Raw genomic sequence first — 27,707 nt, forward strand, 5'->3', positions numbered from 1 at the left:
ACCCTACAATCAGGTTTTATCTATATGCCCATTTCTAGGTTCCTGACTTTTACCTGAAAAACACATAGGAAAGGAAAAACATCTCTCCTCCATGAAAGAATTTTTCAGTAAAGTTGACATATATTTTTTTTTCAATGTTATTAAAACTCCATAGTCCATATGTATATATATATATATATATATATATATATATATATATATATATATATATATATATATATATATATATATATATATATATATATATATATATATATATATATATATATATATATATATATAATTCAGGCATTGTTTGGTTTAAAGTAATACATTTACTAATCGCAAGGGAAGTAAAAAAAAAAAAACTAGAGGCACTCTGAGCACTGAGCTCACAAAATGATACCCCCTGCTTCCCATATGTTTATAATGGCAAAGTCCATGTTATGCTTTGGGAGACCCAAAATATGTGTCAGACCAAAAATTAAAATAGGAGGTGCACAATGGCACTATGTAATAAAGATTCTGTGAAAGTCTCATTAAATTTTATTCAGTGGTATAAGAGGAGTTGAGGATAAGAGATGGGTACCCCAAAGTGTAACAGACGGATGGACGTACAGACAGACAGACATCCCGATCGCTACATCCCCGATCAATATATACCCTCCCACTTTTCAAAGGGGGGGGGGTATAAAAAAAATAATCTAAACGCAATTACTCAGAGAAGTGTGATATGTTTAAGGTTCATAGTCAGGTAATATTTTACCTTAGCCTTAATGATTTTCTAAACAATATTTGATTTATGATTAAAAATAAACACATTATTACATTTTCAACAGTGAAATACTGTGATTTATTTATTGAATAAAAGTGATATTCTCTCACAGTGTGAAAGAATACCAAAAATGATAAGCTCTCACAGTGTGAAAGGATATCAAAGAAAGTAAAAAATAAGTTCTGGCCTGTCATAAGATAGAGATAGTAACTAAGCATCTTGATAGAGCTAAAACTGCAAATTTCTTCCTAAATATGTTGCTAAAATCCATGCTTTGTAATGTTTCCAATCTGACGCACAACTTCTAAGCTATGACGTCTCAACCGCTCAACTATGACATCAAGCCTATGACACTGTGTTAAGAAAAGACAGAGGCAAAGTAAAAATCAAAGAAAATGTAATAAACAGAAAATTCAATGTTTTGTAGATGAATATGGAATTTATTTCACTCATGAGACAGGATTTTTTTTATATTTTCACTCGTGCTTCGCACTCGTGAAAATATCAAAAAAAAAATCCTGTCCCACTTGTGAAATAAATTCCATATTCATCTACAAAACATTGAATATCCTCTATTTATTCCATCATTCCTTGCAGGGCAAATGCCTTATAGTTATTTCTTTCAGTTAGAGTTGTCTCCCTTATCTGACAACTTTAGAATTTTTCAACATGGTGTTCCTTTACAAGTATTTCCTTTGTGTGATAAACATTTATACAAGTTCTCCTGCACTACTGTTTTGTTGTCTTTATTAAGTACAACTGTAAATTGTTGTTATATATAAATTAAAAGAAAAAAAAACCCACAATATCTGTTTCAATGATTTATTTACAAAATGTTGATGTCATTTTGTTATGTACAAATAGGACTAGTTTTGTGTGTTTGTAATCACTGAATAAATAAAGGACAATAATACAATGAGGGAGGTGTTAGTAATCAATCCTCCGACGGGGAGGTGTTATTAATCAAACATGGAGATCATACATCAGATTCAAGGTTAGAAAATAAATATATTGCACAAATTCGCTGTAAAATTCCTCCAAAAATACAAGATTAATCTCAAATGGAAATGAACTGACTCGAGACAATGGATGATATAAACACATGAAAGGCAAGCTTCTGACAAAAAAAAAATTTAAATACTGAGACTGTTTGATCTTGAGCAAACAACAAAAAAATACTGCTGAGAAAAACTTATAAAAACAGAACATACAATACTACATCTACAGGAAGTCAAACTACAAATACAGGGGCTAAACATCCTTAATGTCCACAAATTTACAGAGAAATATCAGACTTTTTCATTTTTCTCCCTGGAAAATTATTTGACCAATCAAAAAAAGCCCACAAGTTCTACAATATCTTAACAAACAATTTATAAGGACTTCCAACATTACATGTACATACAAAACTTTTTATCAAAAATACAATCATTATTGATACCTAAAATTTGACTGGCCGCCATACATGACAGTAAAATAAATACCCTTCAAAGACAAATCTTACTGGGCGAAAGTAAAAAAGTAAGACTTGTCACAAAGGGTTAATACTCCAGCTAAAAATGTCAGGTTTTTTTCTAAAAACATTTCATTAACAAATGCATAAAACCTCAAAGCATGGCAATATGATAACCATAAAACATCAAAAGGCTAAAAACAGAAAAAACAAATAAAAACAATAAAAAACAAACCCCTCTGACATGGAACAACAACGCCTTTATTTCACAAAGTCCTTCTTCGCGATTTCTCTCTTATATTTCCTTGGATGCACTGGTCTCGGAATTCGGAAAACCAAACATTTCTCCTTACGAAGGTCACTAAAGTTCTCAACAGAAGTCTGCACAACTGTGTGTCTGAATACCGACTTAACGATCTACGTACAACAAGAGGACCCCCGGACTGACAAGGACGGTGTATTGGGAGGTACACTTCTCAGTCCCCAAAGGGATGTCTATGCTGGCTTACACAGAGCAGCAGAGTTGTCTTCCCATGGGTATTAGCAACCCTACCACTCTCTGGATGCCTCGGACTTCGGACTCGGTAAAGTTCCCTACCACGGCCACTCTTTGGACGCCCTGGACATAGACTTGCTCCTGCGGACCCTGGTGATGACTATGGGTGAGGGCTTGTCCTCTAGGAACGGGAAAGTGAATCCTTTGGGTCTCTGTAACAGAAAAAAGACATAATTACTACACAGCCTGTAGTCAACAATTTCTATAAAGTATCATTTTAACCTTCTTTTTTTTCAATAAACACTTTCATATAAAAAAAAATAAAAAAATTTCATTGAAAAAAAGTCACTTATTTAATTTGTGATTCTTTCTTTACATATTATAATTTAATGGAGGCATTATCTTTACTCTACAAGCATGTTAAGGTGCCCCATCACAAATGTGTATCCTAACAACACATTAGAAATATTTTCATGTACAGAATCATTTCTCAGATATTGTCTGTAGGACTTTCAGTTTATATACCATAATTACTGAGCTGTCATAATTACTGAGCTGTCATAATTACTGAGCTGTCATAATTACTGAGCTATCATAATTACTGAGATATGATGAGGCCTTACCTGTCTGAGGGCTGACCGTGGCTTGGTGGGGGTGCTGCGCGGGGAGTGGTGACTCAGGGAAACCTCCTCCAGATCCGGATTCCAGATGATCCGGCTGGCTCGCTTTGGAGCTGAAACAGAATGAAAATATTTATACTTTTTTCCTACAAATAATTAAAAAACATGTATGCAGAAATATTTCTCATGCAAAAACATTTCTAGCTCAAACTTTGAAAGGCAGTTTTGATCAGAAATGATTTACTTCTTTTCCTTTCAAGTTATAAATATTGATATACACTTCTTTGCAGCCATTTATTTTACAAAATAAAAATCAACCCCATATCTAATTTTACTACAAAATCATAGCGATTTTGAAAGTTTCACAAGCCCTTTGATTTGATTGAGAAGTTGAATACAAATGAAGACTTACGAGGGAAGTGAACCATGGGAAGTTCGGACATGTTGAGATAGCGTACGATTCGCTGTCCATTACAGATAGTGTGGAGTTTGGTGATTGTGTCCACCTCCTGTTCACTCTGTAAATAAAAAAAGAAAAACTTAGTAAGGACTAGAAAATCATGACCACAATGACTTAACTTTTTGGAAGCACAGACCAATTCTTAAGGGTACACGTTTCTCATAAGGATGAAAGGCAAATGATAAAAGCATTGAACTTGCAACACACGTGTCTTTAACTTGGGCAGAAAACATTTATACAATGACTACACTACCTCTTAGAGGAAATTTTCTGTTTTATCAACTCCTTTAACAGATTTTCCAATTTCTCTTTCAGTTTATACCAAAATTATAAGCGTTCTTTATTTGTTTACAAAGTAACTGATTATAAACTTACCAGTTTGGGTACAGGCTTCTCCTCACAGCAAAGTTTGGTCCCTCCCTGGCTCCTGTGATTTGGGGGATCAGATTTGGATTTCATTGCCGCCTTTGTCTTGGTCACCTTGGCTAAAAATAACAAGACAGCTAATCAGTCATTGAAAGTACCAAAGGTGTTTTATTTTCTGTATTCATTAATAAACAGCTCATAATTTCAAAATTTGTTTAAAATGTTTAATGCAAACTAATAATAAATTTTACACTGTGATGAAAATCTTATTCTTTTGAAAAGGAACATGGCATAAATATGTTTTTATAGATTCTTTTTTTTTTTCCCGTGAGCATCCAACAAAAACATTTCATCTTAAACACATGATAAAAAAGCTGACCCCTAAGGTCAAGGTCATGTCATTCTTCCCCATATTTAAATACAAGTTTGTGTCATAATCCCTTTCCTTACATGACAACTCAGTCAAATCTCAAACACTTACCACTGTTGATTTTGCGGGTGTGGGCCTCAGAAGCTTTAGCTGGGATGTAGACAGCTGTGGAGAAATCGTCAAGGTTCGTCTCCAGGGTACGTGGGAGGTAGGTGGAATCCCCTGACGACGATGACGAGGAGGTGGAATCCTGGCCGTCCAGAGAGTTATCGAGGCAGGAGGAAGAGAGGGAACTATCGCTGTCATCCTCACCAAAGTAGATCCCGATGATTTCCTGACAGAGTTCTCGCTCGCTGACGTCAGGCTTGTCCTTTAGGAGTGGGGTACTGTCGTCGGGGTCACTGCTGTATCGACTGTTGCTGACCCAGTACGCAGTGTTCTGCATGGACTGCTGGATATCAGCCGGAGACTTGGAAGAATCAGGTGGGAGATCTGGTACCACTGCAATACTCTTCAGGACTTCTCGGTTCAGGCTCTGGTTGCGGACTTGTAGAATGGGACTACGTAGTTTAGACCTGCTTCGTCTTTCGCTCTCACTTCTGCTGAGTTTTGGCACAGGCTTGGGGATGACATCTGGCTCACAGTAGGAGATCCGATTCCTCTGTATCAAGTCACAGGAGGTCACAGTCCTACTGGAACTAACTGAATCCGTAAAGTCACTACAGGAGTTGAAGGACTTGAAAGCACTGGAGGAGCTGAAACTGGAGGAGCTGCAGGCTTTGGCTGTGGTAGGTGGCAGGGCGTGGCTCCGTGCATATGTGGGTAGGGGGGTCACCAGCTGTTGGTGGGACTTCCTCTTGATGACGCTGCCATTGGTCTTGATACGGTTTCCTCTATTTACAGAATTTGTATGTACAATTGGGTTCCTGGGCTTCCCTGAAGCATTAGGAAGAAAGCACTTTTCCTGTGTAAAGAAACTGGAGCACTCGTCAAGATCAGAGTCACTGTCTGAGTCTGTGGAGGTACTTCGCTGGGATGTGGGAGTAACTGTTCTGGTCACAGATGCCAAGTCTGAATCGGAATCCGAAGAATCGTCCACCCTCACACGATCCTCCCCCTCAGAATCACTAGAAGAGTCACCACAAGAATCACAGCTGCAGGAATCACTCAGTGTGTGGAAGGATGACGCAGAATTGTCCTCTCGGGAATTCTCATCGTCCTTTACTGCGGAAGTAGGTTCCTCCCCTAAACCATCACTGGGATCCTCCAACAGGGAATCATCCTCCGGTGAAGCAATGGGGGCACGACCTCTGGACTCCTCCCGTATGACGTCAGGAATGTCGGACACCACGCGAGACATCAGACTGGAAGAGGAATTGGTGGTGGATCCAAATCCACTGTCCAGGGAACTCAGGCTGCTACGGATGGAGAGGTTATCTCCCTTGGAATCTCCACTGTTCACCGAATCGCTGTCCTGACCAGAGTCGTTGTCCTTGGGGCCCGAGAGGGAGCTGTCTTCTCGAAACAACTTGATGTTCTTTTTGCGGAAGCTGGGGATGAAGAGAAGGGTCCGTCTCTTGGAGAGTTTCTTCATCTTCCGGACCTCGGTCTCGGAGAAAGCTTCGGGGTCATCGGTCTTCATTGGCTGGTACTCTTCTGTGCTGTAAAACAAAATCTCATCCAGTTACTGTACTGTGTGGCTGATTTGGAGGGAAATTTAACATTCCTATTAATCTGTCTCTGTTACTCCTTCTCATATTAATCCTGACTAAATTTTTGTTTTGGATTAAATCAGGAATGCCACAGTCGGATTTGTATGCACAACAAAAATTCAAATTATGCAACTTTAAAATCAGCTGCATATCATTTAAAACTTCAAACTTACCAAAATCAATTTGCACTCAAAAACAAAAACAGATAATACATTTACTGCACATTCTTATCACACTTTTAACATGGAAATATATTTTTCTCATATTAAAACATGAATGTTGTTTACACATTTGATGAGGCCCTTTCTAAGTAATTCCAGTGTTATTATTAACATTTAATCCATTTTAAAAACCCCTGTCTGGTGTTACAAGCTGACTTACAGAATCTGCATATCCCGGGGGTCAGACACAACAATGACTTGTGACACACTAATTATAGGACCTGTTACAATGTTCTGTACAAACAACCTCTGACAAACAAGCTTAGCTATGACAACAACATAAGCTAACTGTTTAGGACTCTTTATTTCTTTCCTGTCCATTGTGTTTATAGATCCCCTGTTTCCTGGCTGTCTAATGACCCTGATTTAATCATATAATTATAAGCTTCTCAAACTTTCAGACAGTGGCAATTTTATTTTAAGTTAATGTGTACTTTTGAGAAAATTAATTATGTTAAAGGAAACAGATGGAAAGTAATTATCTCAGAATACTAGAAATAAATATAATTAGAAATGTATCTGTGTTATGCCTATTTTCAAACCTAAATTTCTGCCAACTGAAAAATTTTTGACCCCCCCCCCCACACACACAATGAACTGTTAATTAAACCTATGAAATAATTAGTTCAGTAAGGTCTTATTTCTTTTCACATTTCAGACATTTAAACAAATCCCTATTAGTCTGATATATCTCGGGGCTGCTTCTTTACAAGGGATTTATTCAAGAAAATCAAAAACATTTTTTGAGAAAAATCTGCTTTGTATCCTCTGGGCATCTGTAAACAACACTTACAAAATATAACTACTAAAACACTGATCTCCCGGCCCCTCTACAAACATGACAAAGCTTGATTCTTGCACAAAAAGCAATAGTCAAATAAAACCTCAAATTTTATATTTAGCCTAATGTTCAATATATATGAACAATCATTGTTATTTTACTGGTGATAATTAAACAATGAGCTGATCGAGTACCCAGATTTTATTTCCTGACTAGATTTATGTGTTAAGACTAGCATGCTACCCTATAACGACAGACCCCCCCTCGTCCTCGGATGCTTTTATATAAAACTGTAGAGTACAGACTTGTATAAAATCCCACCCGATGAAGTTTAAGCTTTTAAAATACACATTTTGTTTTAAAAATATAGAAAAGCTACCCAGTAAGTTGTAACAGGTCTTTGGCATGGAAGCTGACATTAATAGGTTCACTGTTATATAATGGTATACAATTTTTTCTTACATTATTGCCCCCCCCCCCCCCACCTCTTCTACCTTTAAAATCACGTTAATATTTAAAAGGTATAGCAGTAAAATATTCTACAAAGCAACTTTCATGTTTATTTTTTCTTGGTTTCTTAGAAACTTTGTCCTATCAATATTTTTCACAAGTAAAAAGTTCTCTTAGGCTTGCTAATAACTTTTCTTGAAGACCCCCCCCCCCTTAATTTCTTCATCAATTTCAGTACAAGCGAAATCTAGAAAATCCACCCCCTTCCTTTAAAACGTGGAAAAAGAATGAACAAAATGCACACACACCTACCTTATCAGAAGAATCATAAAACAATTAAAAATTCCTGAATCAATAAATAACATTTAACACTATATAACACTACAACAGGCACTGTCCATATAGCACTAAACACTGACCATCTGTTCACACTGGGCAGTGGAGGGTCTTTTATCTACACTACATCTTAGTTTGACATACAGTGCTCAAGTCAACCTGTGACTGGGTCATTATGAGTCTCCCTGGGGGGTCATCAGGCCTATAATGTTCCTTCCTACCCCCCACTGAAAGAGTCTGTATATTGCTGTGGGAAAGGAGAGCTAGGCAGTGATAGACAATCTACTCCTGTCTTGAAATTTAGTATGTCAATAATTATTCATCTTGTACTAAAGCTACTTCACTCTTTGCTCAATCAAATTTCAATGTAGTTGTACCGGTATCAATAATTCTATGCAGTAGAATTAATGCATCAAAAATTAGCAAGACTTCAAAACCAGTCTAAAAGTTATACCAGATATTTTATTTTACTTTGATGCCAAATATTCTACTTCATCTTTGAATATTAATAGTTTTAAGGTTATTGACCCTGTGATAAGAGAGCTAACTCCTCCAGGATAAGCATAACATTGTCAAGTCAAAGTTCCATTTCTGTCAATTTTTGGCCTTTCTTTAAAAGTTTTGACAAATCAAAGTATTAAAGCAAAAAAATTATTACTTTTTAAAATAATTTTAATAACTGTTAAAAAGATAATTTATATGAACCATATTATCAATGATCTTAAGCTGTATTTTTTTTCTTAAAGATTTGGCCCCATGCCAATGGTGTTATATAAAACATAATTATCCTAAATTTTGTGTGAACATCTTTAATTTTTTACCATCTCCTGTTAGAATGTCCTAATTTGAATCCAGAAAGTTGTCATTATATAAGGCCCCCCAAAAAAAATTATTGAACAATTTTTATGAAAAAGCGAAAAGAAATTTAAAAGAATAGGAAATTATTTATAGCAATGGACATGTCATATTTTCTTAGACACGTCATGGGTCCCTATATTCTATTAAGTTTTAAAGTTGGCGCCATAGAAAAATTGTCTGGCGAGTGGCGACTAAGAATTTGCATTGGCGACTAATTTTTTTTGATAAGGCGCCAGCTGGCGCCTAAATTTTAGAGGCCACTTAGAGGCCTGCTGGCCATTTCCTAGTATTAGCCTGACCTTACATTCAATCATGGTGGTAAAAATTGTCAACAACAACCACTGAAGTGAAGAACTGGTTTTTACGTTTTAAACATTCAGGATAACTTTTAAACTTTCTGCGAGTTTTTTTTTGTTAATAAAATTTGAAGTTTACACCCAAATTAACCCTTATTATTTTTATCAGCAACGTCGGCGACTTTTGTTTCATAATCCATTACTAGCATTGAAGAGCTCCAATCAATTAACAATCAATTGTTTGCGACAATCCTTTCATCACTAGTTAAAGTATCTGTAATAAACTTTTTGCTGTGTATAAAAATGATCAACTTAATCTAAATAATGCCATTCTACTCAGTTTAAGTCACTTCCTACTCTCAAAACTGGAAAGTGCACCAAAATATTATAACTCACTGTAATGACAAGAGTTGTTCCCCTTTTTCTATGGTCACTGATGTACTCCAAAATATTGCTTTCCACTATTCAATTTTGCTAGATTTTTTTTCTTCAATTAAACCCAAAAAATTTGATTTAATAGTGCCTAACCTTTAACATTCAAGTTCAAACTTTTCCCCTGCCCTGGACACCAATTCTAGAGGTTAACATACGTTCCTAGACTTTCAAAAAAGATTAAGTCCCCCCATGGTGCAGTGGTTAGAGCATCTGCTCTAGTCACGGAGTAAGGAACTGATCCTTACGTCACATGTTTGAATCCACTGTGGGACATGGAGACCGGTCCTACAGATGAGACCGTATAAACCGAGGTCCCGTCTCGCAGTAAATGCTGGCACGAAAAAGATCACTCACTGCTCAATGGCCCTGAGTGCCGAATATAGGTATAAATCTCCAGCCCTCCACCAACAAGTGATGGCGTCTCAATATGAGTGAAAAATTCTTGAGAGGGACGTTAAACAATAAACAAGATAATTAAAAACAGGTGGTACTTTTACAAAAAATAGGAGGTACCTTGTGGATGCAGTTTTATTTTATATATTATTGAATTTTTCTTCAACTAATGTTTTGGCCTGTTCAATCATGATTTCAGCTGAGTAAAAGTACCGGGTATAGGCAGACTGTGAAAGGCCTGCATGGTCGGACTCAGAGACTGAAATCCATCAGTCTCAATAATTATGGATTATCATCAGGTTTACTTTTAGCTACATGATATTTTCATCATTTTTTCCTTCTTTTTTTGTTAAAGTAACTTAATAATAGTCATGTTTTCATTTTCAATTTTATACTTCTTCACTGGTTATACGTACGTGATGTTTTAGTTTACCCCTGAAGAGGAATATTTTCACGAGTTTCATTTCATCCGGATCAAGAATTACTGCTGACCTTGAATATGATCAAAATGGATGGTGAACTTTGTTATTTTATTTCATTCTATTGGTAAAATATAGATTTATTAGTCCCACCGCAGATTTCCCACTTTTAATGGCATTTACCACAATATTAATGACATGAACATCACAAAAGTACACTGTCTTATAATAAATACATGCAGACTTGTTTGTAGAAAAATGTCTTGTCAATAAAATTGAAACAAGAAAATGCCCAGCAAATCAAGCAAAAATATTTCAAAGCTCCCGGACCCCCCATTTTTGGTAGAAAGACAAATCCTTGTCATTTGATCTTCTTTACTATTTTAATGTAAATAGAAATATAACCCTCTGTTTTTCTTTATGCCTTTGAGTTTTTTACCTGCCAATATGACCAGTATAATTGATTTTAAATATTGTATATGGTGAAATTTTCGCCCCTATTTTGTTTTCGCCCCTTTCCCCCTACTCACAGATGGGCAAATTTAAAACTGGGTGAATTCAAAAAACACAATATAATTTCTTGAATAGAATTGTGACCGGGCGAATTCAAAACGGCAAAATTGTTTGCAAGGTGTAAAAGGGCAAAAATAACACAGGGCGAAATTAACACTGTATACAGTATATGGGAGACATGGAGTTTACCATGCTTTCTAATCTTTTTATTTGTTGGTGGATCTAATATATTTCGAAGAGAGGTAACTTAATTTTTATTAAAGTTTTTTATAGTTTTCTTAAGAATGACGAGTTTCAGTCATTACTACAGTCTACTAAAAATTAATTTCATTTGATGACTATAATATTAATTATCATTTTTAGGATGAAGGATTATAATTTCAGTCTCAACCCTGTTTGGTTTATTTTACAACACATATTCTGACATGGTTAGCACTAAGAATTTTTTCACATATATATACCTGTCACACAATCACCATTAAAGTTATTTTGTCAAAGAAAAAAATTCACAACACAGTGACCAAGAGGATTAACACAGAGGGAGTATATGTCAATAAGTAAACAATAAGCATGATAAGTATCTACTAGTATCCATCTTCAAGATTTGTATCTATCCAGTCTTAACATACAATAATCAATATCATAAATACAATTCACATAGTTAATAACTAATAACTAATTAGCCTGTTTATGTTATTTAAGGACAGATGATACAAACAAACTTTTATCAAAAATCTTGAAAATAACAACTTAAGTCATGTTTATAAAAGTAAAATGAATAATTTTAACTGCATCAATTTTAATTTTTTATTCCAAATTTAACAATAATTGGATTTTAAGTGACAAAAAATGTATTGATTAATAAGGATGGTTTCCGAAAGGTAGAATTCTGATCATCGTAGAAAGTTTACAATTTCTTTAAATATTTCAGAAATTTATTATTCTAAACATTTGCAATCAAAATAGATCAAAAATATATACCAATCCAGGCATCAATATTTTTGTTTGTATCATCTGTCCTTAAAACATATTCTTCATGAAAAAGACATCTGCATGGTTTTAATTCTGATAGTACCAAATAGCACCCAACTGACCTACATTTGCATTTAGCTCATGAACAAGGATTTCATGTAATTATTTCATGCCTGCAGTCATCATGGTGGCATCATTAATCAGACTTTTAAATGTAGAGTTAGGTTTTCATAACATCTTTGACCCCCCTCCTCTCCATCCCCCACCCCCTCCACTTAAACTCCAGAGACATTGTGCTCACTTATTAAATCAGTGTTATGTGTCCAATGGACCAGTTATCTTCCAATACTTCCATAATATCATTATAGAAAAAAAGTGAAAAATAACACATCCCCTCCAAAATAAAATATACGATGTGTTCAATTGGACCCGACTCCTGAGGCCTGGTATTACATGTCTTAACTAAATATGTACTACATGTATTATACTTAGTAATGAAGGCTTGGAATTTATGTCACTGAAAAAAAAATTCATCAAGAATGAAACAAAGTTACCTTTCGTACACTGTCATCATATACAAGTTTACTAAGAGGAGGTAGAAATAAAGATCTTCAACATGTTCAAATAACAACTTTAGCATTTTTTAAAAACAGTTTCACATGTATTATTCCAAGATGAGCACTAACTATATCATGCAATTTTACCTAAACTTCATCTTGCTGAAACATAAATTAAAAATTAGAAAGCTTTACCTGTTGGTGGCCCCCTCACTTTTTTCATACTTAAAATGACTAACTCTCCCTTTCTCTTTCTCACCCTCTTTCTTAGCCATCCCCAAACTAAACAAAGCCCCCTTCTTTTTCTTTCTACACTTGTCAATATCCTTCTCTGATTTTTCATTCATTATGAGTTTTGACTTTTTCTTATGGTGGAAATAACCATTGACACATTTTCACAGTGTATAAAACACCACCTCTAAGTAATATTCAAATCATAAAAGTACTTCTACAAAAACTACTGTTATGACTTAATTAGTAAAGGCATTACTTACAACAACAGTGACAGCCTGTCTTGTATAAACTTCATTATTAACAGGTAATTAAAAAATACAAATCCACACTTCTTGACACTTTCAATTAAATTAATCAATTAACAGTTAACACTAATAACCCTAGTCACAATGAGGGAGTTTGACACTTTGAGAGAACAATAGCAAATTAAATGGACCAATCAGAGACTGTCATTTCTGTGGTTTGACCTCTATAAGGTCAAAATGGACCAATTAGGGATTGTGTACCCAGAATTAACTGCACAGTAGTGTGTTGTTTTAACAATAAGTAATGTTGACCTCCCTAATTAAACAATAATCTCCTTTTAAATTAGTTTTCTACTGTGGGAAAAAATCAAATGATATAAAATACAAAGAAAATGTCAATTTAAGATATACTGATAGAGATTAAAAATTCTCAAATAAATAAAAATATTTAGTATATATATATATGTAAAAAGGGTTGCTAATATCATTATAAAAAAAAATTAATTGCATTTGATGATAACATTTAATAAACTGATATTTTGTATTAATTCATCCCTGAAAGTCAAGTTATCTGTTTTTTACCTAGAATTTCAGATAATCCTGCATGGGATCTTAATTATTAAAATTCTTGTATATTATCAAAATTTATGTTTGAAACAAATCTGAAAACCCTCCCTGTGCATGAGATATGAATATTTTTTTGAATAAATGGTTTTCACAAAATGTCAAGAATTTATTAAAACTGGTATATTATATTTTGCAGATAGTTATAAAACTGATAAATTTTCAGAATAACAAGGAAATAGTCTTACAAATATTTGGAGAAACTCTCAGAAACTACTAAGGAGAACTCCTTGTGTATTCAGTTGTATACTTATAAACAATAACAATGATTTTAATTTTTGGCAAAATATTTTTTCTAGAAATATTTAAAGCACCGCAGTCCCAAAACATTTTCTCCTTTATGTTCATGTATCAAGTACTTTTAACTTCTGATCTTTTACTACGAATAAAAATTCACAGTCATTTTAAAAAAAGTTAAATTCTGAGATCACCGAGAAAAAAATGGATCTGTAAGTTTAAAAATTTAGTTCCAATTTTATTTTCACAATGAACATGTACTAGTGAGATTTGTCCATCACTTGTTGTCTCCCTTTTTCCAGTAGCCCCCTCTGTTTGTATACTGTACTGTAGGTAGTACTAGGTACACAGTGAATTACTTGTATACACACACCTGGCCTCTGTGACAGGTGAAAGGTCATTACCTGAAAGCTTCTGTTGAATATACAGACAGGAGAAGCTGGTATTGAATGGAAGTAAGAAGTAATGCAAAAGGGGGGGGGTCCTTTTCTGGAATTTAACACATAATTGTTTGGAAAGTGGAAATTTATGTTTTTCTTGTATAATCTTTTTTTCAAAATGTAGCAAAAAAAGTTACTGGCAATTTGTACCAGGGACCAACAACAACCTATTTCACATGTCAAAGTTTTTGTCTGTCATCTACATGTAGCTGTGTCTTAATCTTGAATTTGAATAATTTCTCCATGTTCTCGTTTTTGTTGTTTTTGTGTGTGTGTGTGTGTGTGTTTTTTTTTTTTTTTTTTTTTTTTTTTTTTTTAGGGTGCTGTTGAATAGTTTTTGACAATGATATCTAAAAATAGTAGTTTTAAAAAAAATTGTCCTAAAAACAATCAATACACTGCAATACACTGTGTTGCCTATAAATATTGTGATATCATATTAAGAAGTACCCCGACATGCATATCATGATAAATATACATGTATATACTTTATAGCTGCTACAGATTCAGACATATCTAGCATGATATATATCATATATCATGTATATACACTTTATAGCTGCTAGAGATTTATTTTGAAAATGGTTACCATCAGTCGAATGAACCCTTTTCAAAGACAATGACGTCCTAGGCAATATTCAATGCATCCTGATCAATGGGTATCTATCTATACAATAGAGGAAATTCTGATGTTACACAAAGGTGCAGTTATATTGTAGCATGAACTTGAAGTGGTTCATATTTTACAAAATTGGAAGTAGGATTGCTTGGTTTTGTGGCATGAAAATTGTGCATTTACATGATTTAGGTTCAATTTTAAGATTGTAACTATCTTCACACAATATACAGGTGTTCACCAGCTCTTCCAAACTAAACAAAAAATTTAAAGAAGTGAAGATTTAAAACAGTATTACCTGGGACTGATCCCTGGTAAAGGAAAAGCTGTTAGGCCTACTCAAGAGAAGAATAAAATATCAAAAGTATCTAGGTCCCTGATAGTATTACTTGCATAATAAATAAGACATTGTTGTCCCAGCAATCATGCATATATTAATCAGCACGTGGATAATGATGCAATCAACCGTTTCCGAATGAAAACAGTAAATATGTCTAATTTTGCTGTATCTATTGGAAGTTGGAACATACATTAATTGATTATCAATATTATCATAAGTCCTGATCCAAAATTAGTAATTTAAAGCTTTCATCATGATTGCTAATTGTACATTCACAGAAATAAATTATAAAATCATTCCAGCGACAACTAGGCCTATTGATGAGAGTCAACAGATTTTTATACGGAAATGTAAACAGAGCATTTTAATATTAGATTTGGAAAAAGGGTTCGATGGAGCTGATTGAAAAATATATATCACTTTGTGACCAGCATCCAATTGTAGGTCAAGTTGAAAGTTCATGGTATGAGGTTTAGCTTTTGTTAAGTTACCATACAAACTACAGCAGTTGCTAAGCTTTACCACAATTCAGTTTCATTGTAACAACACAACCCCCCCCCCCCCCCCATAGTGAAGTAATGAAAGTACTTAACAATTTTCTCGAAGAACTCATTGCTGTTGCATGCGCATGTTGCAGTAATTTATCGATTCAAGTGTGGCATATATATCACTTTACAATGAATGTATGTATACATGTACAATAAACCTCATGACCCTGAAAAGAATATGGGCGATATCCCCTCCCCCTTTTTCACATTAAAGCAAGAGTATCCTGTGTCGTGCAGATACAAAACAGCAATAATTCAATTTATTGAACCCTATCACAACATAGCATTACACGCAAACATGTGATGTACAACCATGTGCACTGATACTTTCGGATATCCTTTGTTTATCTTGAACTTGTATTCTGTTTTACTTCTTCTTCTTCTTCTTCCCTTGATGGAGTAAACTCAATTTGAGTGTTAAAACTCCAGTAATTCCGTAGTGAACAGCTAAAAATCTATGTACACCGTATTAAAAGGGATAAAAATTTAAAAGTGGACAATTTAGTGGTGTAGAATATCAGACACGCTGATGGACTGTATTGCATGTCTGAAGGTGTCCACTGATGGTGAATTCCTAATTGTGGCTGGTATATTGTTTCATGCTATGATAGTTGCTGGTATGAATGAGTATTTGTAGACATCAACCCTGGTGCTGATTTGGCGGATTTTGTTTGCCATAGAACCACGGGTTCTGCTATTGGTGACATGTAGCACATGATGTACCGGAACTTCCACAATGTGATGGTAGATCTTGTAGAACATGATCACTCGGTTCCGGGCCCTCCGATGTTCCAGTGGTTCCCAGCCGAGTTGGTATAGCATGGTGGTCACACTCCCTGGGTCCCTTGATGAGTAATCACCTGTGGCGAACCTTGCTGCCCGGCGCTGAGCATCTTCTAGATGTTGGATTAAATGTTGGAAAGGATCCCAAACCACTGACGCGTACTCCAATACTGGACGTACTAGCGTAGTGTATGCCTTGCTTCTGATAGCCTGTGGGCAACTTCTGAGGTTCCTTCTTAAAAATCCAATTGTTCTCGTGGCCTTGGCAGAAGTTGAGTTAATATGCTCGCGCCATGAAAGATCTTTGCTAATTGTGATACCAAGGTATTTACCACTTGGGACATCTTCCAGGGTATGGTTATGCAGTTGGTATGATTCTTTAATTGGATGGCGTTTCTTAGATATGTGGATAATGGTACACTTCTGAGGGTGAAAGGTCATCTGCCAGTCCTTTTCCCATTTCTCAAGTGCACATAAGTCCTGTTGGAGTTGGACTGTGTCATTGATTGATTGAATTGTCCTGTAAATGAGGCAGTCGTCTGCAAATAATTTAACATTTGATGTTACCACCTCCGGGAGGTCATTGATGTAGGCAAGAAATAATAGGGGACCCATTACTGTGCCTTGAGGTACTCCGGAGTTCACGTCTGCTATGTTGGAGGACATCCCTTCAACCAATACTCGCTGTTTTCTGTCTGATAAGAAACTTTCTATCCATTGTAGAGTGCAGCCACGAATCCCATAATAATTCAGTTTGTGGAGGAGACGTTGGTGTGGTACCTTATCGAATGCTTTGGCGAAATCCAGTAAGATGACGTCAATCTGGTTTCCATTCGATAGGCTACTAGCAAGATCTTGTACTGTGGCAATAAGTTGAGTCTCACATGATCGCTTACTACGAAATCCGTGCTGTGCTGGTGTAAGGATAGAGTTCCTTTCAAAGTGGTCCATGATGTTAGAATGGAGAATGTGTTCCAGGATCTTGGAGCAAATTGCTGTAAGTGATACAGGACGATAATTTGCCGCTGCACTCTTGTCGCCTTTCTTAAAGATGGGGACTACATGGGCCGTCTTCCAGTCATCTGGTACACATCCACAATTCAAAGACGTTTGGAATAGAAAGGTCAATGCAGGTGTAATCTCCTCTGCCAATTCCTTCAGAAAACGTGCTGAAATGGCATCTGGTCCTGTAGCCTTGTGTGGTTGTAAGTTACTTAATAGCTTGTACACACCACGTGGATTGACGATTATGCTGTCCATTGTTAGGAATGGGCTGGGACCCTTGTCTGGAGCTCGGCTAGTGTCCTCCGTTGTAAATACGGATTTAAACTGTTCGTTTAATATATTCGCCTTGGCTTGTGGGTCGCTGGTTATGAGCCCGTCCGTATTCCTTAATGGTGCTACACCAGAGGCTTCTTGTTTTTTGCTCTTAATAAATGACCAGAATTTCTTGGGATTTTCTGAGGCCCTGGGGGTGATAATGTCATTCATGTATTGTTGATAGGCAAGACGAATAGTGCGCTGGCATTCTGATTTAAGAGACAGGTACCTTTGCTGGTCACACTGCTTCTTTGTTGCCTTGGCTTTGTGGAATGCACGTAGTTTCCTGCATGATAAACATCTGCTAGCTGTATTGATCCAAGGGTTTGATGTCCTGGATCGTGTGAGCTTATGAGGAACATGTCGGTTCATGATGCTAAGTGTGGAGTCTCTAAAGAGTTCCCAGAGAGTGTCAACAGAAGTGAAAGGTCTGGTGATAAAGTCTTGTACAAAGTTGTTGATGTCTCTTCGCAAAGATGTCATATCTGCCTTATCCCATGAGTATATTTCTCGACGGGCCGGTTTACTTCTTAGCGGCTGGATTAAGGAGTCAATCAAGACTGCGTCGTGGTCGCCTACCCCTGGGATGACTTTGCATCGTTGCACAAGTGATGGGTTGCTCGTAAAGAACAAGTCTAGGATTTTGTCTCCCCGTGTTGGTGTGCATACAAGCTGCTCCACTCCACAATCACCAGGGATGTTCAAATACTCTGTCGACATCTTGCTTGGGTATTGATGGGAGATGATTGATTGGGTAGGCCAGTTAATGTCTGGAAGGTTAAAATCTCCCGCTATCCAAAAGTCACACTTAGGATTATCCGAGCGAACCTTGCTCATCTCTGCTACAGCCAGGCGTGCATTATTTTCGCAAGTGATGTTGGGTGGGCGGTAGTAGGCTCCTATGATGATTGACTTTTTCTTGTTCACATGAAGTCTAACACAGAGGAGCTCATGGTCTTTACTGGTGTAGACTGGCGTACACACCAAGTCATTCTTGACAGCAATGATGATTCCACCATGTGAGTCAGCCCTATCCCTTCGGAAGACATTGTATGTTGTAGGTATAAGTTCTGCTGAGAAGATGTTCTCATTCAGCCAAGTCTCTGTACCTACAATAATGTCAGGTTCTGAGTTATCAATGAGTACCTCAGTCTCATGAACTTTGTTTTTTATGCTTTGGAAGTTTAGTGATACCACTCTGAGAAACTTCCGTTTCTGTTGTTTGGGAGGTGACTGATCACGGATAGGAGATGATGTAGCACACGGACTCCCAATGGAAGAGCATGGGCTGCATGTATGTAGTATGTCAGAATTCGTGGCTGAGAGGCTGTTGTATGTGTTCTCTTCCACTGAAATGGAATTGTAGATCTTGCTGCTGTTTGGGGTGTTGCAAGCACTACAAATCCACACTATGGATGTGTTAGCAAGATGGATATACTCTGGGGTAGTCATGGACATACACGAAGTGTGATACCATTTGTCACATTTATCACAGGCAACACCACGTTGACCAGTTTTTACTGCCCTTGTGCATATGCCACAGGGATACTTTACTGGGCCTGGGTTACATTCGACTTGACCACCAATAAGTAATAATAGCTTGATGAGGCACTTTGGTCGTACGTAGTTATGTATACTATGCTGATGAGCAGGCAAAGTTCTTGATAGCCATACATGTATACTATAGGTTTGTTTTGTTATGTAAGCAGTGTTCTTTTCATTAAACTCAAGATTTTCTGAACATAATATGGATAGTATCCATATTAAGATAATCATAAACATATGTAGGTTCATTTTAGGATATTCAGGTGTAAATACTACTCATTTGGTTCGAATTGTCTCTGTCCTTAGTTGGTTGGTATAATCGCTGATTGAATGGTAACGTCAGCGTGTCCAATTGGGTATTGTTTAGACATCACTTACTATTGATTTTCTAGTTTCTGGAGGGCTAGATAACTAGTAAAAAGAAATTTTGAGCAATACACACTCCCAATAATCGGAGCACAAAGATTTTCAACCGCTCACCATGGAATCCCGATCCCGATGTTTTAGCGCTTAACACTGACTATAAATAAAGGTACAACAAAATGTACAAACAATAACACACATCTTACTCTCTTACCGTATAAATTCATTCTGAGGATCAGCGGTTCTCTGTCGGGAAATGTTTGTTTTCTTTCGGAGCCATTCAAATTTCGCGTCCATACCCACAATGCAACAGCTTATTCACGGGCGATAACCCTGCTTTGTCTTACTCGGATTATCTGTCGCTGATCGATTACGCAATCATTGATAAAAAGAATCCTTTGATGTTGCAATATACCGACAAGAGAGTGAATGAGAGCTTTAAAAAACGCAAAAATAATAATAGATAGATAGATAGATTGATAAATAAATAAATAAATAAATAAATAAATAAATAAATAAATAAATAAATAAATAAATAAATGTAACGCTAAAGACACCCCTTTAATTGGATCATGTCATTTATAATTTTACTCATTATCTATATATACATTTGGGGACAGGCGAAGGATTCGAGAATCCTAAGTGAAGGATTCGAGAATCCTAAACAAGTAAACAGATAGAAAGGATATTTAATGAAGATATCATGTACCGCGGTATTCTTTTTTTCCTTCTTGTTCTATAAAAATCAAACAATGTGCGTATTCAGGAATTTTTCCTAGGGGGGGGGGGGACATCATGAAACCAAAAAATAATAATAATAATAATAATAAAATAAAATAAAAAATAAAAATTAAAAAAAAAATAAATAAAAAAATCTGAAAAACCTATCATACAAATTAAAAGAGTCCATTTTTTCCCCAGTAGAAACCAACTCTCAGGGTAAAGGGGTCTGGACATCGTTGCAAACCACGGCCAAAATGAAGGATCCTCTCTCATGCTATAAGAGGTATATATGCAGACTCTGGACCGTGGCATGAAACAAGGGGGATTAGACCGCCCATCCTCAACTTGAAAACCCATCCTCTGCTGGAACTGTTGGAATTAAAAAAAAAATTGAACATATCGTATAGCTGAGGTTTCTCGATTTGACGCATGTCGGGATGCAGCGAAAATTGCACCCCAACGAATCACTACCTTTTTAAATCTCAGACCTGTAGGAAGCATTAAATATTTTTCAGTTCTGAAGGACCAGCGAAACATACTTGGGGGGGGGGGGGCTACCAAACAAAAATTCTTTGACAAGCCAAAATATGCTATTATTGGGGGATCCCCCAAACCCCACCCCAACCGGTGACCTGCCATGAATCTAAATTATCTTTAGTCATGCAACTATTGAGAACAATTGGTCAATTTTTGTGTTAAAATACGTGTATGATAGCTATAATAAGAAAGAATGTATCTTCTTTATACAGTTTACAAGGAGTTGAATTTTTGGTCCAGTTTAATCGTAATGGTGGATTCGGGACTCCAAATCCACCATGCCAGGAATTCTTTTTTTTTTCAGAAGTGTCATTTAAAAAAGGTATACGTTGCAAAATGCATGAGATAAAAAGATTTTATTTTCCAATCCCATGCACTGTTAAACATGAAGGCATGAAATATTCAAACGCAATATTTGTCCCCCGCTTTCACTGAAAGTTGGGTCTGTCTTTCGTCCGTCCATCTGTCTGTCTGCATTTCTGTCTGTCTGTAACACTTTCATATCCACGCGATATCTCGAGAAGCCTTTGAGCTTTTGCAATGAAATTTTAACTTACAACTCCCTAAAGAAGACCTTTATTGATTTTGAGGTCAAAAGGTCAAAGATCAAAGTCATAAATTCATAAATACTGCCGTTTTCGTGCAATATCTCAAGCCTTTGAGCTTTTGCAGTGAAATTTTATACCACAACTCCCTATGGAAGACCCCTATTGATTTTGAGGTCAAAAGGTCAAGGTAAAAATTCATACATTCTGTCTGTGTGTAATACTTTCAATTCCGGGCGATATCTCAAAAGCCTTTTGAGCTTTTGCAATGAAATTTTATAACATAACTCCCTAAAGCTCTGCCTGCCTCTCTTAAAGTGTTCCCCCCTTTTGACCTCCTCCCCTCTAGATCCGCACATGCTGTTCCCTTTTCCTTGAGCGGAGGACACAGATTCTCTGAATTAGCTTGTAATTTCTATCTAACTAAAAAAAATGAAAATAAATTTTGAAAATTAGACAGTGACTCAGTAATAAAACTATAAGATTAAAACCATTGAATTTTCGATTTTCGATTCGCAATGGCGGAATTATATAGGGGCATTTAAATTTGGACCCGAAATCCGCCGGCCCAGTTTTCTTTTTTGATTTGAAAATTGTCAATTAAAAAAAAAAAAATAAAAATACATGAGATTGATTATTTTCAAGTTATTCTTTAACCCATTGTTTTACACAGAGGCGTAAAATATTCAAACGCTTTTTTTTCTAGCTTACTAAAAAAAAAAATTCTTTCTTTTTTTAAATTGAAAATATATTTTGAAAATTAGACAGTGATTAATGAACAAAAACATGATAAAATTGAATTGCTGTTTTGTAAACCTGAAATCAAATATACTTGAATGGAATAAATACAGGAAAAAATACATTTATGATATGAATTTTATTAACTGTATTTTACATTTAATACACGTTTGGAGAGTTGTAATATACATGAACATCGATCATAAATTTCAATTAAACAGTCATACCCATGGGGAAGGGACAGGCCGAAGCTTGTGTACCATCCAACTTTTGAGCGTGTGTAGACAATTTACGTTCAATATAATTTACAGTATTGATGGAGGTTCTAAACGAAAATGCAAATTATTGCAAATTTAATTAATATAGTTCGATCGAATCTATTGCAGAGGTTTGGAATATCTGTCTGGGATTGAAATCACGTTTGTTTTTTTAAAGAGAGACTACATAAAATGATTTCGACAAGAACCTAATATATACTTTTAACATTCATTCGTCAGTATTATTACTCCACCTGCCCAGATAGCAAGACACTGTTGGGCCAACGTTGGCCCATTTTTTCCCCAACGTTGGCCCACTGTTGGTAGTCCTACGTTGGCCCACGGTCATTTTGCTCATTGGCCCAACGTTGGTCCAACATGATGGCATATTGTTGGTATAATCGTAATTAAGCCAACTAAAAGCCAACTAACAGCCAACCTTAACAACTGGTTGGTTAGGTTGGCCCAATGTTGGCCCTTTGTTGAAATGTCAGATGGCATATTGTTGGACCAACGTATAGTTATTATTGTAAGTCAACTAACATCCAACATAGAAACAACATTTGCAATTGGTTAGTTAGGTTAGCTCAAAGTTGACCCTTCGTTGAATGATTGGTCCGATATTTACTCTTTATTGGCCTTAAGCTTCTTTCTGTTGGCCAATTGTCGGATAAAACTTATATCTGTTTAAAAAAAATGAATGACTACTTCTTGAAAATACATTTATAAATGATTCTTTTTAAAGGTCAGTTTTCTTGTTAATTCTGTGTATTTATGTTAAAATTGTTAATATAACACATCTATTACGTACATTCAGACGTATTTTAGACGAAATGTCAGTTGAAGTGTAGACCGTCACCGGTTCGAGATTTACACGTTTTCCAGAATCAAAACATGAAGGCTTGCGAAGAGAAGTGGATGTAGGCGAAAGCCTGTCCACTTCTCTAAAGAGAATAGACCCATGCATGTAAAAATTAAAGTCATAGCTTCAACTAAAGTCTAGCTTTCAACTTCAAAAGTTATGAACAAGATTAATTTTTTTTTTTTTGAGGATACAGATAAACAAACCAACAACTGTATGGCCCGAATTTTCAATGATGGTGGCATAAAAATATTAGCCCACTCTGAAAAATTAAACTTTTTCACCGATTTGCTGACTCGTATTTAAAGACTCTCTATACACTGATGAAAAATGTTTTTTGGACTTTGAGAAAATTATATAGCGTAAAGGAGGATGTTTTGAAATTAACTAATTCATTTTTAATATAGGGAGCGTGCCTTTTTTATCCAGGAAAAATCTTCAAAGATAATGAAGTAATTATAAATAAAATTCGCTTTTGCTTACTCAAATGGAGAAAATACATGCAAATAGTTTTCTACTACTCTATCTTGGTCTAATATGATGTTTAGAATACTTGGATTTATATTAATTTATGTCATACAGTGCAGATAAAAATTCATTCTATTTCTATATCAAATGATGGGTCAGTCTAACTACACAAAAGTACCCTGAAATTAGGGTGGAGAGTAGGTCCTTAAATGAATAAAGATCGGGATCGAAATACAAAAAAACTAGTCTCGTTCAACCAGACACTCGGTTGTCTCCGTAAATCTCCGACGAGCTCTCTGCTGGTCGGAGTAGACTGATACCCCGACATTGGTTAACGGGCGCAAGCGCCCTGAAAAACCAACCTAGCGGCAGTTAGTAGAATCAAGGGCAGAGAACCAGTGCTACTGGTCGGAGTTTACGGAGACAGCCGAGTTTCCGCTGGTTTTTAAGGCAGTGACGCGGAGTACACGAAACAAAACAGGGACAGGGAACCAGGCTAGTTCCAAGATACTCGGAGGTCCTCGTTCGTATGGGGTATATCGGAATCAGCCGAGAATATTGCCGATTAAGGGTCAAAACACGCAGACGGTGCATGAAAAGTGAGATCGAGGAAAAGACAGCGAAACCAGCATCAAGGCCATTGACTTGAAAAACGACATTATTGTGGGAACTACACGTATTGACAGATTAAGTAGTTGATAATGAAAGTAAGGTCATATCACGTAGTCATAATCTCTGTACTGTTCTGTTCACGTTAAACCGAGAAACACGAACAAGGAAGTAGATTCAGCCATTTTGGGACAGGTCCGACACAATCTCTTGATTTAGCTATATAGCTTTATTAAGCTACTAGTATTCAGAATAGCGTGATTTAGATATTTTATCACAGTTTTTTCTAAAATTTGTTAGGCTATTTTTTCAGCAGATACAAAAAGTCGCACCTTGGTTCAGTGATAATATTCAACTTTGAACTCTTCTGAATACATTGCATGTAAAAATAAACTCACCAAATTGTATGTCCTTGAGAGACTTTGTACTCAAAGTTCTTATAGTTTTGGGGCTATTGATGAGTGACCATACAGTTACTTCTTGAATGAAATTATAAAGTAGGTCAGTTATGGTCAACAGGATAATTGATTGGAAGCAGTTCCACACAATGAGAAGCAATCACACTTATCCATGCCTCACCGCACTCAAGGTAGTATACAGTTAAACAATGGAAATTCATCTTTTGCGTAAAAGCATTCAACAGCTGCAATGTTACTGCTATCTTTGATTTGGGTTGTTTTTATGATAGCCCATATGAATGGTCAAATACTTGTGACTTTTTCTTCATTTCTTTCAAAAAAACGTTTTTGTGAAAAACTGCATAAAAATACTTTATCAAGCTATTTTGAATAGCTTAATAAAGCTATATAGGTATTTCAAGCTATATAGCTTAATCAAGAGATTGTACTGGACCTGCAGGATGTGGATTAATTTGTTGATTTAAGGAGGTTCGATCCTGCAATCAAAAGTAATGAGAATTTTTTATCAAGTATATTTTTAGCTCTACTGGTCAGAGACCAGAAGAGCTTATGCGATGGTAAGGTGTCCGTCATCCGTCCGTCTGTCTGTCTGTAAACAATTTTTCAAAACGCTACTCCTCCTACAGATTTGGTCTGATTTCAATATAACTTAGCACACAAGTAGACTACATTAAGTTACAAAATTTAGTGCATCGGTTTTTGATTTGATGAACGGTGTTGCCATGGTTACTAAAAATAGAAATTTCTGTGATATTCATTAAAAACGCTACTCCTCCTACAGTTTTGGTCTGATTTCAATATAACTTGGCACACAAGTAGACTACACTAAGATACATAATTTAGTGCATGGGTTTTTGATTACGATGAACGGTATTGCCATGGTTACTTAAAATAGAAATTTCTGTGATATTCCTTTAAAACGCTACTCCTCCTACAGTTTTGGTCTGATTTCAATATAACTTGGCACACAAGTAGACTACACTAAGATACATAATTTAGTGCATGGGTTTTTGATTTCGATGAACGGTGTTGCCATGGTTATTAAAAATAGAAATTTCTGTGAAATTCCTTTAAAACGCTACTCCTCCTACAGTTTTGGTCTGATTTCAATATAACTTGGCATACAAGTAGACAACACTAAGATACATAATTTAGTGCATCGGTTTTTGATTTCAATGAACAGTGTTGCCATGGTTACTAAAAATAGAAATTTCTGTGAAATTCCTTTAAAACGCTACTCCTCCTACAGTTTTGGTCTGATTTCAATATAACTTGGCATACAAGTAGACAACACTAAGATACATAATTTAGTGCATGGGTTTTTGATTTCGATGAACGGTGTTGCCATCGTTACTAAAAATAGAAATTTCTGTGAAATTCCTTTAAAACGCTACTCCTCCTACAGTTTTGGTCTGATTTCAATATAACTTGGCATACAAAAAGACTATACTAAGATACATTATTTGTTGCATCAGTTTTTGATTTCGATGAACAGTGTTGCCATGGTTACTAAAAATAGAAATTTCTGTGAAATTCCTTTAAAACGCTACTCCTCCTACAGTTTTGGTCTGATTTCAATATAACTTGGCATACAAGTAGACAACACTAAGATACATAATTTAGTGCATGGGTTTTTGATTTCGATGAACGGTGTTGCCATGGTTACTAAAAATAGAAATTTCTGTGAAATTCCTTTAAAACGCTACTCCTCCTACAGTTTTGGTCTGATTTCAATATAACTTGGCATACAAAAAGACTATACTAAGATACATTATTTGTTGCATCAGTTTTTGATTTCGATGAACGGTGTTGCCATGGTTACTTAAAATAGAAATTGCTGTGAAATTCCTTTAAAACACTACTCCTCCTACAGTTTTGGTCTGAGTTCATTCTAATTTGGAACACAATTAGAATACACTACGATACATAATATGTATTTTGGTTTTGATTTCAGTGAATGGCGTGTCATGGTTACTAAAAATAGAAATTTCTGTGAAATTCCTTTAAAACGCTACTCCTCCTACAGTTTTGGTCTGATTTCAATATAACTTGGCACACAAGAAGACAACACTAAGATACATAATTTAGTGCATGGGTTTTTGATTTCGATGAACGGTGTTGCCATGGTTACTAAAAATAGAAATTTCTGTGATATTCCTTTAAAACGCTACTCCTCCTACAGTTTTGGTCTGATTTCAATATAACTTGGCATACAAAAAGACTATACTAAGATACATTATTTGTTGCATCAGTTTTTGATTTCGATGAACGGTGTTGCCATGGTTACTAAAAATAGAAATTTCTGTGAAATTCCTTTAAAACACTACTCCTCCTACAGTTTTGGTCTGAGTTCATTCTAATTTGGAACACAATTAGAATACACTACGATACATAATATGTATTTTGGTTTTGATTTCAGTGAATGGTGTTGTCATGGTTACTAAAAATAGAAATTTCTGTGAAATACTTTCAAAATGCTACTCCTACAGTTTTCGTTTGATCTCAATATAACTTGGCACAGAAGAAGAATACATTAAGATACACAATTCTATTTATTGTTGCATTTTGCAAAGTTTCAAATCCAAGTGCTACTTTGTTATACATACAGACCAGTAGAGCTACAGTCTCATCAGAGACTTCTGGTTAGAATTTATACACATAGCTTAGTTAAAAATCAAAACAAAAAATGGGGGTAAATGCGCTTCTTTTGGTGCTAAGCATTTAGTTTGACCTTTTTGCACTGTAAATATGTCTTTCACATAAATCAATTTTTAAGTTTTCCTCCAATATTT

The 27,707-nt window shown here is 35.7% G+C and overlaps 1 protein-coding gene across 1 annotated transcript; it reads right to left on the reverse strand.

Moving 5' to 3' along the window:
- Nucleotides 1-1,568: 1,568 nt before the first annotated feature.
- Nucleotides 1,569-20,183, reverse strand: LOC133202101 (dentin sialophosphoprotein-like). The gene is made up of 6 exons (XM_061337884.1): nt 19,972-20,183; nt 4,631-6,180; nt 4,159-4,268; nt 3,736-3,841; nt 3,327-3,436; nt 1,569-2,915 (listed from the first exon to the last, which is right to left on the reverse strand). The coding sequence occupies exons 1-6, from the start codon at nt 20,052-20,054 to the stop codon at nt 2,802-2,804; spliced, it is 2,073 nt and encodes a 690-aa protein (XP_061193868.1). The 5' UTR covers nt 20,055-20,183; the 3' UTR covers nt 1,569-2,801.
- Nucleotides 20,184-27,707: the final 7,524 nt, after the last annotated feature.

The sequence above is a fragment of the Saccostrea echinata genome, unplaced genomic scaffold (assembly GCF_033153115.1).
Source record: "Saccostrea echinata isolate AGI-Se365-2 ecotype Australia unplaced genomic scaffold, CSIRO_AGI_Sech_v1 ptg000046l, whole genome shotgun sequence".
In the NCBI taxonomy this organism is placed as follows: domain Eukaryota; kingdom Metazoa; phylum Mollusca; class Bivalvia; order Ostreida; family Ostreidae; genus Saccostrea; species Saccostrea echinata.